Source organism: Sarcophilus harrisii, chromosome 3, assembly GCF_902635505.1.
Source record: "Sarcophilus harrisii chromosome 3, mSarHar1.11, whole genome shotgun sequence".
In the NCBI taxonomy this organism is placed as follows: domain Eukaryota; kingdom Metazoa; phylum Chordata; class Mammalia; order Dasyuromorphia; family Dasyuridae; genus Sarcophilus; species Sarcophilus harrisii.
The window spans coordinates 302,692,840-302,707,497 of record NC_045428.1 but is presented as its reverse complement, the minus strand read 5'-3'; the positions used below and the strand labels follow the sequence as shown (position 1 = coordinate 302,707,497).

Below are 14,658 nucleotides of genomic sequence, written 5' to 3'. Positions count from 1 at the left end.
AGAAAAGAGTCTAGAATCCAGCTGGGGCCAAGTCTAGTCCTACTGAAGTCAGCTAGGGAGAAGAATGAGATGGAAATGTGAATTGCCCAATAGGGAAGAAAGCAAAAGATGGCTTTGAAGTCCAGTCCCCGAAAACTGTCATCAAAGAAGAAGTCAGAAAGTTAGCAATTGGGGAACATAGAGAAAAAAAATATGAAATTACCAGAGATCTCAGGAGGAAGAAAACTCAGTTAAAAACCTTGAACATAAGCACATTGTATTGTAGTTATTGTACACAAAGGAAATTGTATCAATACCTGATGAGGCAGAGAATCCTCTGAATTCCTTGGAAAGTAGAACCACAGCACGACATTCCTGAATGACTTAAAATAGGAATAATGAAAGCAGAATTTATGTTCTGTACAGCAGAATCAATTGATTATAGAGAAAAATTTGAATGCACAAAAGCGTGTATCACCAAAGAAAGAAAAGAGAAAAATAACTTATTGGAAATAGAAATACATAGTAATGAAGGATAATCTGGAAGAAGAGAAGCATAAAGCAATAATGTTAAAAGGAAAGATGATTAGAGACAGCCAGGTGGCACAATAGTTAGAGTACCTGCTTTGGAGGCAAGAGGACCTGAATTCAAATTTGGCTTATTAGCTATATGATCCTGGGCAAGTCACTTAACCCCAAATTCTTGCTTCCCCCAAAAAATGATATTCATACAAGCAATATTTATTTCCATATTTATCTCAAAAATAGGATGAATGGAAACAATTTAATGCTTATAGATATCTCATTATAGATATCTCCAAATAATACTCCCAAAATGAATGCCATAATGCAAGAAAAACCATAAGAAAACTACCTCATCTTTTTAACAAAGTATCAATTATAAGCCTCTATAGACTGCCTTAAAGGAGAAAGAAAAGGGAATAAGCATTTATATAGTACTTATTATGTACCAGGTACTATGCTAAGTTCTTCACAAATATTATCTCACTTGATCCTCACAATAACTCTTCAATGTAGGTACTGTTTTTAATTCTCATTTAACAATTTATAAATTTGAAGTAAACCGAAGTTAAGTGACTTCTCCAGGGTCACACAGCTAGTAAGTATAGGAGGCTGAATTTGAACTCAAGTCTTCCTGACTCTAGTCTCAATGCTCTAACATTGTATCACCTAGTTGCCTTCAGGAAAGGAAAAAAAACCTATTCTACAAACTCTAAGACATATAGTCTTATATGAAATTTAACAATTCCAATGATAAATAAAAAATTCTGCAAGCAACCAAGCAAAAGACCTTCAAATATAAAGGAAAGGACATCGAATAACACAAAACTATTCTGCCTCCTTGAGAAACTATAGGAAAAAATGGAATAACCTGTTGTGAAGGGCAAAGGAGTTCAAGATAGAACAGTGTCATATTCTGCAAATTTGAGCTTACAACAAGAATATTATATGGTGATCAATTCTGATGGATGTGATTCTTTCCAACAATGAGAAGATGGAGGCCAGTTCCAATGATCTTATGATAAAAGATAGCCAACCACATACAGAGAGAGGACTGTGGGAACTGGGTGTGCATTACAACATAGCATTTTCACTCTTTTTGTTGTTTGCTTGCATTTTGTTTTCTTTCTCAATTTTTCGCTTTTTGTTCTGATTTTTCTTGTGCAACAAGATAATTGTATAAATATATGTGCCTATATTGGAATTAGCATATATTTTAACATGTTTAACATATATTTGATTATTTGCCATCTAGGGAAAGGGGTGAGGGGGAAAGGGGAAAATTTGGAATACAAGGTTTTGTAAGGGTCATTGCTGAAAAATAATTCATGCATATGCTTTGAAAATAACACTTTAATAAAAACACAAAAAGAAATAGAAAAAAGAAAAAACTTAGGCTGAAACCATTAATAAACAAACAATGGATGTTAAATTTAAAATATGCATTTTGAAGCATTCCTAGAAAAAAGAAGAATAGCAACAATGAGATCAGAACAAATGATTTGCCTTTCAAACTCTCTACACAACAGAAATATTATAAAAGCAAATCTAGCAATCAAGGACTATAAAAACAGCAACAAAATAACAACAGAAAAACCAAACTATTAAGTAGTTGTTCTACTATAATTTCTATTTGCAGGAGAAAATGGAAAATGTTAAAGAAACAAACCTGAAAGAGCATGGACTAAACTTTATACCATCCTGATTATAGGTGAATCAATATTTTTGTACAATTGAATAACATAATGAGAGTTCAAAAAAGGAGAGAGCAGAAAAAGATAGAAGGGAATATGTAACATACCCATATCAAGTAAAGGATTAAGAGCAAAGGAAAAACAACTTCTGTAATCTGACAGGAAGAAGAGTTCTTACATTCTCTTGGTAAGGGGGAACTAACAACCACAAGAACTGAAGGGCAGGGAGAGGGGTGAGCATAGAGAGTAAGGGGTATTATAGTAAATGATAAGAAAATGACCGTGAGGAGAGCCATGATTAATAGCAAAGATATAGGAAAACTCCTACAATGGGACAATCAGCTTTCTGTCACCTACAGGAATTGATATTGCTAAGACAAATCACAAAAGAAAAAAAGAAAAAGGAATAGGTGGGTCAGGGGTTAAAATCCATAAGATTAAAAATAACATGGAAACTATTTAGATGAGGGAATTCCCTAGAAGCTTTATTTTAATGAGGAATATAGACTAAAGACTAAATAACTTTAAAGGCACTAATCAAAGAAGAAAAGTCTAGAAAAGATGGAAATAATGGATAAATTAGAAAGAATAGAAAGAATAAAGAAAAAAATGCTTTTTTAAAAAGGTATACAATGTTATTTATATTTAAAATCTTTCTAAATGCAACATTCCTAGAAACAACTATTCCTAGAAACAGATGAATTTCTTTACAAACTGTCAGAGGACTTAAAAGGAGAAAAAATTTTGTATGAAAGAGAGCACTGTACAATGGATAAAGAACAAGTCTCAGAGTCAGGAAAACTGAGTTTGCCTTTGATATATATATTGGCTATGTGACCAAGAGTGTGTCACTTAACCTCTCAGTGGTCTAGGTAATTCCCTGAGATCAGAAGACATGCATTGACAGAGAGACTTTCCTCATTTGGGAGTTCTCTAAAGAAATAAAAAGGTTTAGTCTTTATATTTTGTGTAATATAATAAAATGCCATAGTTTTTTTGAACCCCACCAAAAATTTACATTTTCTGTTCTACAGTTAAAATAGCCAGATGATCCTGACTATCCCAAATAATTTTCCTTTTACAAGAACATTGTAGAGATTTTAAAATTAACAAAAATGATCAAGCAAACTATATAAGATGCCATGTCTTGGTATTACATTTTCATATTACTTGTCAGATTTCTACAACATAATCAATTAACAGCACAAAAAAGGGCTTACCAAAAGCAAATTAAAAGTTGTCTTTCTTAAATGCACCATAAAATCAGTTAACATTTAATTAACATTAAACACTTTCACTTAACATAGGCAAGTCATTTAATATCCCTGAGCTCAAATTCTAATCTATAAAATGAGAGTGTTAAATTAGAAGATCTCAGAGGTCCCTAGTAGCTTTAAATCCAGAAAACGTTCTGTTTCTGTATAGTCCAAAATCATTTTCCATCTCTTAGACAGTCTAGTATTCTTTTTTTTAAAATACAAACTGGTATGCCTGTGTAATAAAAACAATCATTTTTCTCTAGAGTCTTAACAAGTAAATCTCTGTCACTTGCAATTTTGCTGAGAAGAACAATATCAACAACAAAAAATGTATTTTGCTTTCACTCAACTGAGTTGAGTGAGAATAATTTACACCTAAATTATGACTTGGAAAAAATACCATATTTTAAAGTTAATAAGTATAATATCTTTTGAAAGAAAAACTTTTTAAAAAAAATCTTGCTGCTCTATTCTTCAGATCTCAACAAATTACTCAGTTGTACCAAATATCTACAAATAATCCTCAATGATTTAACTGGCTGAAACTTAAGAGCATTTTATGTTCTTTGGTTTTCTGTAAATTCTTTAAGGATGGTTCCTATTTTTGGTTTCCTAAAATGTACAGCTGATTTAGCAGAAAGCAATACAAATGTGCATTAGCTCCACCTGTGTAGATATAAATTCAGCATTTTATTTAAAATATAATGAAAAAATACAGGTAATGAGAATTACCTATATTTTAAATTTAGTTTCTTGAATATTAAAGAATTAAGAAGATATAGTTCCCACTACCAAAGTATTTTTGCAAATAGCTACTTGATTTTGACACTTCAGTGTCATTTTCTTTTTCTCTGGAAAAAATCCAAAGTATTCCTTTTAAAGCTTACAACAGTGCTGCTATTTGAAACCTTTAAAGAAGAGAGTTCCTTAGTATTACTAATATACTAATAACTGGACGATTTTACAAGACTATAATCAGTGCTCTCAAACCATATGAAAATAAAATTGCAGAATTAATTCAGCAATTTCAGATAGTTATATCTTCAAACTGAGACAACAGGAGGTCTTTAAATATGAAACCACAGAATCAAGAAATGAAAATTTGACTTTACCACTAATGAAAATAGTTTATATTCAGACAGAATTTGAAATTTTATTAGGATTAAGTCAGCCTCATTTTGAGGGTAATAAAAATGACAGATAATGTTATCTAAGAACCCAAGAAATTCCATACTGTAACAGAATTCCATGAAACCAAGAAATCTGCCTAACAGTGGTACCCAATGACCTTTTGCAGTAGAATATAATTGCTGTCCATTGTCAACCACAGAAGTCTAACAATATTAATCAGTCAGAAATATTTCTTTAACACCTACCTTGTGCCAGGCACTATGCTAAGTACTGGTGATACAAAGAGAGGTTAAATACAATCCCTATTTATAAGATCACAATCTAAAACTTCCTTAGATTTTCTTAATACCAAAAAAAAAAAAAATTAAAAAAAAAAGATTTTCTTAATACCTTAGAATGGAATAATAATCTATGAATTTATCTATGATCATAGAATTTAGAGATGGAAATTAACCTAAAGATCACCTAGTCCAACTCCCTTATTTTACAGTAAGGAAACTGAGACTGAAATAGTTTATTCAAATCCACACAAGAAGCAGAGTTTAGAGTAAAGCCCTGGTTTTCTAATTCTAAATGCAATGTCATTGCTTCCATTTGATCCCTACTTTGACTTTATTTTTTTTTAGCCCATACTACTCTTGAAATAATAAAGTTCATAAAAATTTCTACACACTATTTTAAGTGATATTGATTTTATATGTAATTAAATTCCTCTCTCATCTCTGGCCATTTCAGACTTACATATTCTCTGCTTTGGAGCTTTTTGATAGAGAATTTTATTTCTTTGATCATATTAGCTGTCCTTCTCCTGACAAACCCCATCTTAAGCATCTTTCTTAAAGTGTACTGGTCAGTTTGGAATATTTCTGTGGTGTAGGAAATGATGATTTGATGGAGTTAAAAAATATGGAAATACTTGAACATATGAAAGAAGATATCCACCTTCAGAGAAACAGAGGACAATAAGAGTATGGTACAGTCTTACATAGATGCATGTGAATGTATATATATATATATATATGATTATAGCTATCTATGCATATGTGTATTATGTACATATCTCTCTGTGTATATATGTATATATACATATTTTAAAAATATAGATCCATGCTTAATTGCTGACTGGGAAGAGGGAAAAAAGAATAAAGTAAAAAGTACATAGCAAAGAACAAAAAACCTACAAGGAAACAAAGAAAAGATGGACTGCTCTGAATGTGTAGTATTTACCATGTAGGCTTTCTTGAAATGGAAATTTATTGGTTTATATTTTGAATCCTCTCTTATATTCTGCTGTGTACATGGTAATGGAGTTTTCTGTAATTTTCCTATTTTGCATTCAAGTATAAAATAAATAAACAAAACTTTTAAAAATATATACTGATCAGAATTACATGGCTTCTTCCAGCTACAAATACAACATTATTTGGTATAAACCATGTTAAAGACTGGCCTTCGTAATTTAAGAACATTGATCTACCAATACTATTCTTCTGATCTAATACTACCAATAAGAACCAAAGTTCTTATAGTTAGTTAGGCAAATAGACCAAAAATTTAACAACTAACAAACATCCCGTCTGAACTTGTTTGGTATCTGGTTCAAAAAATTTATTTTAATTTGGATAGCTCTGACAATTTCTAATCCTAACTCCAAATTGGTACCTTATACAAGAGTTTGAAGAGTAATTCATTGCTCCCTAGAATAAAGCCTTCAGTAAGGAGAGCTTCTCTCCTGACAGAAAGGGAATAATTATTTCTGTTTTGTTTCCAAAGCCCTTCTTAAGAATGTCTTACATTTTGCCAGCCTTTTTGATCATAGACCCAGATGGGCCAACAGGGAACAGCCCACAAGGCTATCTATGACAAACCCACGGTCTCACCCATTGTGTAGTAGTTTTCAGAAAAGGGAAGAAAGCTTTTGCTATGGAACATTGCAAAAATGTTTTGAAAGAGTAAATAAGGTATGAATCACTGATTCTCCCTTGTCTGCTAATATAATTCTGCAAGGAAATCTAATAAGTAAAGTATTTATCCTTATGGAATCTATTCTTGCTTATGGTGCAGAGATCAGACATGTCAGTCTGTTATAGTTTGCTGGATCTCTATGGAGCCTTTGTTATAGATAGGAATAATGCTGGCTTTGCACCAGTCCCTTGGCATAATGACTATTTGTAACAACAACAGCTTATGAATTTTGGCTAACAGTTCTACAATTTCACCCCATCAGTTTATTCAAAACTTTTGGGAGGATGCCATCAGATTCTGATGATTTATGTCCAGTTTGTCAATTATGTCTAGAACATCCTGTACACGTACCACTATTGATCTGATATCTCTGAACTTTTTTTTCAAAAAATAATTTGGAAATAATCTTCCTAAAATCTAAGGTCTGAAATAAAGGAATTAATTTAATCTATCTACAATTTCTCTTCTTAATTCCCCATAGAACTTTTATATACCACAATCAGCAAGTGATATCATGATAGTTTAGCTAGCTTCTTTCTTTTCCATATTATTAAAATGATTTCATATCACTACTTTTAGAGCCCCTTCCCAAGTATCATTTACATTGTTTTGGCCTTATTAATTTGTGGTTTGTGCCTAACCTATCATACCCTGTGGTCTTCCTTGTCTTTGTCCTAAATCTGACAATCTTTACATATCAGTCAAAGAAGCTTCAGGCTTCAGAAAGATTTTATACTTTTAAAATTATTTCTAATTTTATTAAATGATATCAACATTATATTCTAATTCTCCATTTCTATGAATTATAGTATATTATAGTTAACAGAGAATAGAAATTTTAAATTTTACTCCTTTCCCAGCCACTAGGCACATGACCTTGGGCGAATCAAGTCTGAGCTTTCAGTTTTCTCATTTTTAAGTGGGAATAATAACAGCTGTCATACCTACCTAACGGGATTGTTATGAGGATTTAATGAAATAATATAGGTAAGAGCACTTTGAAAATGACAAAGCACTATACCAATGTAAAGTATTACTATTAACGTGAATAACTGCATGATGAATTTCTTTGGTTTGCCTTCTCCATCACAATACTGAATTGAATTGTGTTGTAATCAATAGCATATTGTGGTTCATCAAAAACCTTTCCTGTTCTAGTTCCTCTTCATTCCTTGGGTATAGGTCTAACATATTTTCTCTTCTTGTGACCCCTAAAGTTATCTGTGGTAGGGATCAATCATTTGCTCTTTGGGGAAAACCTTTTAACTTCTCAGTTGTTATTCTACCAAATAAAGCAGGATGGAAGTAAAGAATTAGGCTAACTAAAGTCTGCCTTATTAATAGCTGGCCTCATTTTAAAGCTTCCCTAATCTGATCAAATCATAGAATATTAACACTGGAAGTGACCTTACAGTGTTGTGGTAGAAAGAGCCCTGAACTTGGGAGATAAGATATGGAGGTTCAAATCCCAGACACTAGCTGGCTGATTATAAGTAGATCCCTTAAATTCTGTGAATCTCAGTTTCTTCTTACTATTTGTGCCTATACTGGGGTTGTTGTGAGCCAAGTCTTTTGGAACCCTTACAAGGCCATGCAAATGTTAGATTATTATCTATTCTAATATTTTACAGATGAAAAAACTAAAGCCCAGTTAAGTGAAATTAAGAAAAATTAAATGACAATGATTTACTCATAGAATAGGTAAGACCTGGAATTTAGATCACTTGCCTCAAGTACTGTTTCTAGTATCACATCTATAATCCTATTTAATATTTCCATTTTTAGTCATATTTTTTGGTCAGATAGGCTATTATAACTCTCTCATCACATTTTTATCATTTAAGTAAGGAAGTTCTTGACCTGGATATTCTATAGTACTTTCTTTGTCTACTAAGCCTCTTACATCACCCTTATAGGATGCTTACATCTTCTTGTATTATAATATTTCCACTAGAATTTGTTTTTAATGTGACAGTACTACACTTTATGGGCTATCTTCATTCTACCAAACTGGGATACTAATATATAAATTGCTGTCAAATATTTTCAATCTTTATTTTATTTGAAACTATCACTAATATAAAAGGATTGCCTTAGTCTTCTTTTTTTTTTTTTTAAACCATTGCTGATACTTGTTAGAAGTTCAAACAGACAAGCATATTACTTTGTCACCCCCCTCTTGCCTTCTTAATGCAGCACCTTTCTCTGGGTTTTTATTTGAAGCTTTCTCTACCACTTTTTAAAATGCCAGCACGCTGAATGCATTTTAGCATAACCCATCCTTCCCATACAAACAGGTTCCTACAATTTTTGAAAAAGCTTAAGTCTATTTTCTTCCTTCTTCCATTCAAACTTTGAAAGCTGCTGTGAGAAACTAGTATTTCAGATAACAGAAATCATGAGCATTGGTCAATTGCTCAGAAATACAAATCTGGCCTTCAAGAATTCCTTAATATATCATTCAGTATAGTTGGCAACAACCACTATTAGCTCCTTCCTTGTTCTGATAGCCTGTCTATACTTTCATATTAACTACAAAAATATTACAATATACATATTCCATAGGAAGAAAAGGAAATTAAGCCTGTTTAAATTTGCTTAATTCTGAAAGCACTTGTTATTATAAATTTAAGTTAAATTTTGATGTTTTAATAAGTAGACATTTAATTCCATTGTTATATTACTTTGGGGAACTGGAGAGTAGGATAGTTCCTGAAGCTCATAATATCATTCATTTACTATGAATAATTTTGAAAATCTCTTGTGTGATATTAACATTTAATAGTTTCTATTTAAAAGTTGGTCTTTTTTCCTTAAAAATACCATAAAATTGAAATCTCATTATTGAAACTATATATGTTTACTTTAAAACATTACTTATCATAGGTACATATCTTTAAAAAATGACTTTTCATTTAAATACTTATATGAATCTATATTAGGTTTTTTAAAAAATAATCCTGGATTATCCTTTTTCCAAAGATTGCTACAAAGCATATTATAAATTTGTTTAGGAAAATTTTAATATAGCAGTAACATTTATTGCTCTAATTCCTCTGTAGAACCCCCTCCCCTGATTATTTTTGCTACTTATAAAACCTCCTTATAAGTTCAAATCCAAAACATTGTTATCTAAACTGCCTCCCTGCCAATCCAGAACATTTTGCCTTGCATAGTATTTATAAGTACTGAGCACTGAGTTGATGCCATATTCTCACTTATTTTAGAAGACAAATGATTCGTTTAAAAAGAAATTAAAATTTTAAAATGACTAATAGAACCTGTAAGTTAAGTGTATCAATCCTGATAATATGAAATCAATAATGGCAGCATTTCAACAGATGTAATCACTTACTTAGAATATTAAATCAAAAAAACAAGCAGGCTCTCAAGTTTCCATACATAAATGCGACTATTGGACTAGTAGAATTATTTTTTTTAATCTCAGTTTACTACCTTTATTTAAATATTCCTAACTGCCTCTTTTTAAAAAAATATATCCAATATATTTTCCTAGGTTATCTATAAAATGCTATTCCCGTTTGCTGATTTTCCTTATTCACAAACTACCACTGTTACTTTAGTCGAAGCTGATATAGATATCCTCAAACATCCTCATTAATTCACTGTGCCGCTCTGCACCAGACTCTCTTCATGCTGGCATCTCAAAGGCTCCTAATCCCTAATGAATACTTCTGGTTTGTTTACAATCCGAACAGAAAGAAAAACAGACGTGGAACCCGACTGCAAAATCTTACCTTGCAAATTTGGAAGTAGTCCGAAGTTAGGGTTTCCTGTATCTCTTCTCTGAGAATCCCTGCAGTCCCTCCAGGCTGGATGGAGCCACCTCCAGTCCCGCTGCCACTGTTACCACTACTGCTGCTGCCACTGCCAGGGGATGAGGCAGTTAAACCATCCAAAACTTTGCGGAAATTAAACTTCTTCATTTTTAGATACTGCTTGTCAAAAATTTGAAGGGGGAGGGGAGAATAAAGTGAAAACACAATTACATGTGGCTAAAAAGTCTCTTCCTTTTCCCTAAGCAAGACAGCAATTTGGTGTCTCTCCCCCCCACTCCCCCTATTTTTGGTCAGCATGAGACATAACTGGTTGAAAAATACAAAGCCTTCATTTTCGTCTAATTTCAATCTTGAAAATGGCCTCAAAAACAAAAGCAAAGTAAAACTCCCCGAGAGCAGTAGCAAACCCTTTCACATCTGACCACCCCAGTGCTTTACCCGGAGCAGTAGCTGCGCTTTTAAAAGAGGCAAGGTAAAAATAAAAGGCAGTGTCATCATCGTCATTAGCATTATATCATCGGGATTATACAATCAAATCAGAGTCCAACAGAGCAGGGGAGTCCTTGCTGCCTCTCTAGAAAAGACTCGGGTTGCTTTTTTAAGGCTCCAGGGCAGATTATTGTATATGTGGGGGCGGAGGAGAGGGGGTGTATTGTTTCCACGCCCCCACCCGTCTACCACCCTTTCATCTCTTTACCCATCCCCTCTGAGAGAAAGAACCTCCAAACTGCAGCCCTCCCAGTAGCAGCAGCAGCAGCAGCAGCAAGCCCCCTCTCCCTCCCCGGCAGGGCTGCCGCCTCCCCCGTCTCCGCTCCAGCAGCCGCTGGCCGGCCGTGCGGAGCGCTCGCTGCCCCGGCAGCGGCGGCTACTCCCCGGGGCCCTCGGCAGCGCCCGCAGCCCCCCCCCCCTCCTCTCCCGCCGCCGCTCCTGGTCCTCGAGGGTCCCCAGGGGGCCGCCGCCTCGCACCCATTCCCGGGAGAAGAGGGGCCTCGCGCCTCTGCCCCCGGACAGGTGCGCTGCGAGCCCCGCGGGGCCGGGGGTAGGAGGCGGCGGCGAGGAGGCAGGGGGAGCGGGAGCGACCCCTCGGATCAAGCCCGGCAAGCACCTTCCTCAGACGACGCTGCCTAGCCCGAGGGTCCCGGGGAAGGGGGAAGGGGTGTCCAAAAAGGGAGGGGGGTAGGGAGCGTCCGGTACGGTCCCGACTATACCCCCCCCTCCGTCGGCTGCTTCGGGGTCTGGTCAGTCTGTCAGACCCTCCCTCCCCTCCTTCCCTGCGCCGGCCGCTCTCCGAGGTACTAACAGAAACAGCAGCAGCCACAGCTCCGCCCTCCCCGCCGTGGGAGGCGAAGTAAGCCCCGCCCCTCGCCCCGCCCCTCTCTCGCGGCTCCGAGCCAGGAGGCGCCGACGCCATTGCGACGGGGAGGCGGGAAATCGCCCAAAGGAGGGGAAGGGGCTAGCTGATCGGCCTTCGGCCCAATCGCAAATAATCTGTTGGGCCAAAGAGACCGTAGTTGCCCAGCTCCTAGGCGCTTTGGGGAATGGCGGAAAAGAAAAACCAATGGAAAGATGGGGCGGGAAGATATCACAGAAAATTGCTTGGCGGCCTGCTTCTATAGGATGAGGTCTTTGATTGACGGCCACGCCAACCTGTGTTTATCGGGAGAGAACGGTGAGGATTTTTAATTGGCGCTACCTGTTGAGGGACGGAAGCGTGGATCAATAGAATGCTTGAGAGTGGGAGCGCTTAATTAGCGCTTGATTGAGTCCTAGCTCCTCGGTGCTGATCCGTGAGGAAGCCCTGCTGGCCGGTTGCTTAGCGCTGGGGCTCGTCCTGGGCAGTGCCGTTCTACCGTATCAACGTTTTGCCTTTGCCCCCTTGCTGGTGTCCCTCCGGCCCTCTTCCCCTCGCTCCGCTTGAAAAGAACCCCTGTGTATTAAGAAAGAATCCAATTAAGCATCCCTTACGGCTTGCCCCTCCTAGAAATAGTTGCTCGTTAAGAGAACGATACAGCGTCAGAAGGAGAAAGGGCTTTAAGGGCGATCACGTCCTGTTTCCGGATGAGCAAACTGAGGCTCGCCCTACTAAGTGTGACCTCATTGGATGCCCCAGCAACCCTGAGAGGTGGGTGCTATTAGTAGGATCTCCATTTCGCCAGGGGGAAACGGAGACAAAGTGACCCGTCCAGGGTCTTACAGAGCCAGCTCTGACCACACCCAAAGTGCCCGTAACGAACGAATGGCAGAGGCAACCTTAAAACCCATCTTTTCAATTCCAACCATACCATGGCTAACTCAATTAGTCCCTAAAAGGTGAAATGTTGTGTCATACGGCAGTAAGGAAACATTGAGGGGTTGAGATGTTTCTTCCGAGACTTTCAAATCACATCACTCGTTATACTAGCGCTGGAGCTAGGATAGAGAATTAGGAAAGTAACGAGTAGGGGAGGGGACAGATGAGGCAGGAGAAAAATGGAAAGAAAATAATTTTTTCCTTAGGATTTAATAATAAAGTGATGAAATCTTGGCACTGTAAAACAAAGTAGAAAAGAAGAAAATTTGCATTAAGTTCCCAGGATCATGCATAAGAAATTACTTCTGTGTCCTTACCTACTGTGATAGGGGTGTGTGTGTGTGTGTGTATTTTTAACTGGATAGCTAATATCCCTCTTCTGGAATGGATTGGAACACAAGCTTTTCAAACCTTGTCATCCTGTGAAGTTTCCATCCATTTGTTGTTGTAAATCCTATTTTAAAGATCCATTCAAAGTGATTGAAGCCCATCTATGTTTCTTTTGCTATCTTAAGGAGACCAAGGTAACATTTGTACTATCTTGATGCGTGAGAATCCATCTTCCATGAAGTCTTGATATTTCTGGCAGTATCTGTTATGACACCATGCAAGTATCCTGGGTTACAGATTGTTTATACCTATCATTTATCTTTAGACTTCCCTTTGGGTCATCTGCAATGTTCCATGACTCACAAAAGCATCAGGAGATTACTGGTATTGAAAAAAGGTTTTAAGACAAAAGCAATTTTTTTCATTGAAAGCAACATGTAATTCCATTTTAACCCAATCTCTCCCTGCTATTTTATTATGGATTCAGTTATTTGTCTATTTGACATACCTGTCCATAATCAATATGACAGTCATTGTCTTTGCTTCTGTCCATTTCATTTTTTTGGAGCCTACAATGTGTTTTAAATAGGTTGTGTTGCGAACTGATGCTGAGTGAAATGAGCAGGACCAGGAGATCATTATATACTTCAACAACAATACTATATGATGACCAGTTCTGATGGACCTGGCCATCCTCAGCAACGAGATCAACCAAATCATTTCCAATGGAGCAGTAATGAACTGAACCAGCTACGCCCAGAGAAAGAACTCTGGGAGATGACTAAAAACCATTACATTGATTCCCAATCCCTATATTTATGCACACCTGCATTTTTGATTTCCTTCACAAGCTAATTGTACAATATTTCAGAGTCTGATTCTTTTTGTACAGCAAAATAACGTTTTGGTCATGTATACTTATTGTGTATCTAATTTATATTTTAATATATTTAACATCTACTGGTCATCCTGCCATCTAGGGGAGGGGGTAGGGGGGTAAGAGGTGAAAAATTGGAACAAGAGGTTTGGCAATTGTTAATGCTGTAAAGTTACCCATGCATATATCCTGTAAATAAAAGGCTATTAAATAAAAAAAAAATAGGTTGTGTTGGAGCCTCACCAGTCATTCACTGTGATGATGATACACTTGTCTTTGTTCTTTATTCTAATTTAGCATTTACATAGAGCTTTGTTCTAACTGGTCAGTGATCTGACTTTGTTGGTAACAAGGAGAAGCTGGACACAAGAGATTAACAAAAGTTTTACCAATAAATGTGAGTGCAAAGGATCCCAGCTGAAGTTGGGCATTATAATCTGGTAAAGATAATGAACGAATAATGATGAAAATGAGTAGTCACTTTAAGAAGTTATACACTTCTTCCAATGAGGCTATCAATATTCAGAAAATCTATGACTTTCTACTTTTTTTTTCAGGTCTTCAGAGACAGTCTCATTACTTTGTAGGCATACTTTTTTTTTTTTTACTCAAACACTAACCAGTTTACCAAATTCACCTGATTTGGCAAAATAATTTATGGCTGTTTCAAAAATTCTACATCTAAAGGACATACCTCTCATCATGATTGAGAAATTAATCATTTTTGAAAATATAGTTACTTGATAAAATAGATTAACACGTCTACTATTGTCAAAACTTGAGATTTTAACTGTTCACGTGTAAACACATT

General features: G+C 36.1%; 1 protein-coding gene across 9 annotated transcripts in view; it reads right to left on the bottom strand.

The window, feature by feature from the left end:
* Positions 1–11,711, bottom strand: part of STXBP5L (syntaxin binding protein 5 like) — a 397,145-nt gene extending 385,434 nt beyond the window's left edge. For 5 of the 9 annotated variants that reach the window (XM_031959714.1, XM_031959715.1, XM_031959719.1 and 2 more), the window contains exons 1-2: positions 11,651–11,711; positions 10,309–10,506 (exon numbers count right to left, since the gene is read on the bottom strand). In XM_031959714.1, coding sequence (XP_031815574.1) covers positions 10,309–10,497 — 189 coding nt within the window. In that variant the 5' untranslated portion in view covers positions 10,498–10,506; positions 11,651–11,711. The other 4 variants (XM_031959721.1, XM_031959720.1, XM_031959722.1 and 1 more) reach the window with 2 other exon arrangements.
* Between the last annotated feature and the right edge of the window lie 2,947 nt (positions 11,712–14,658).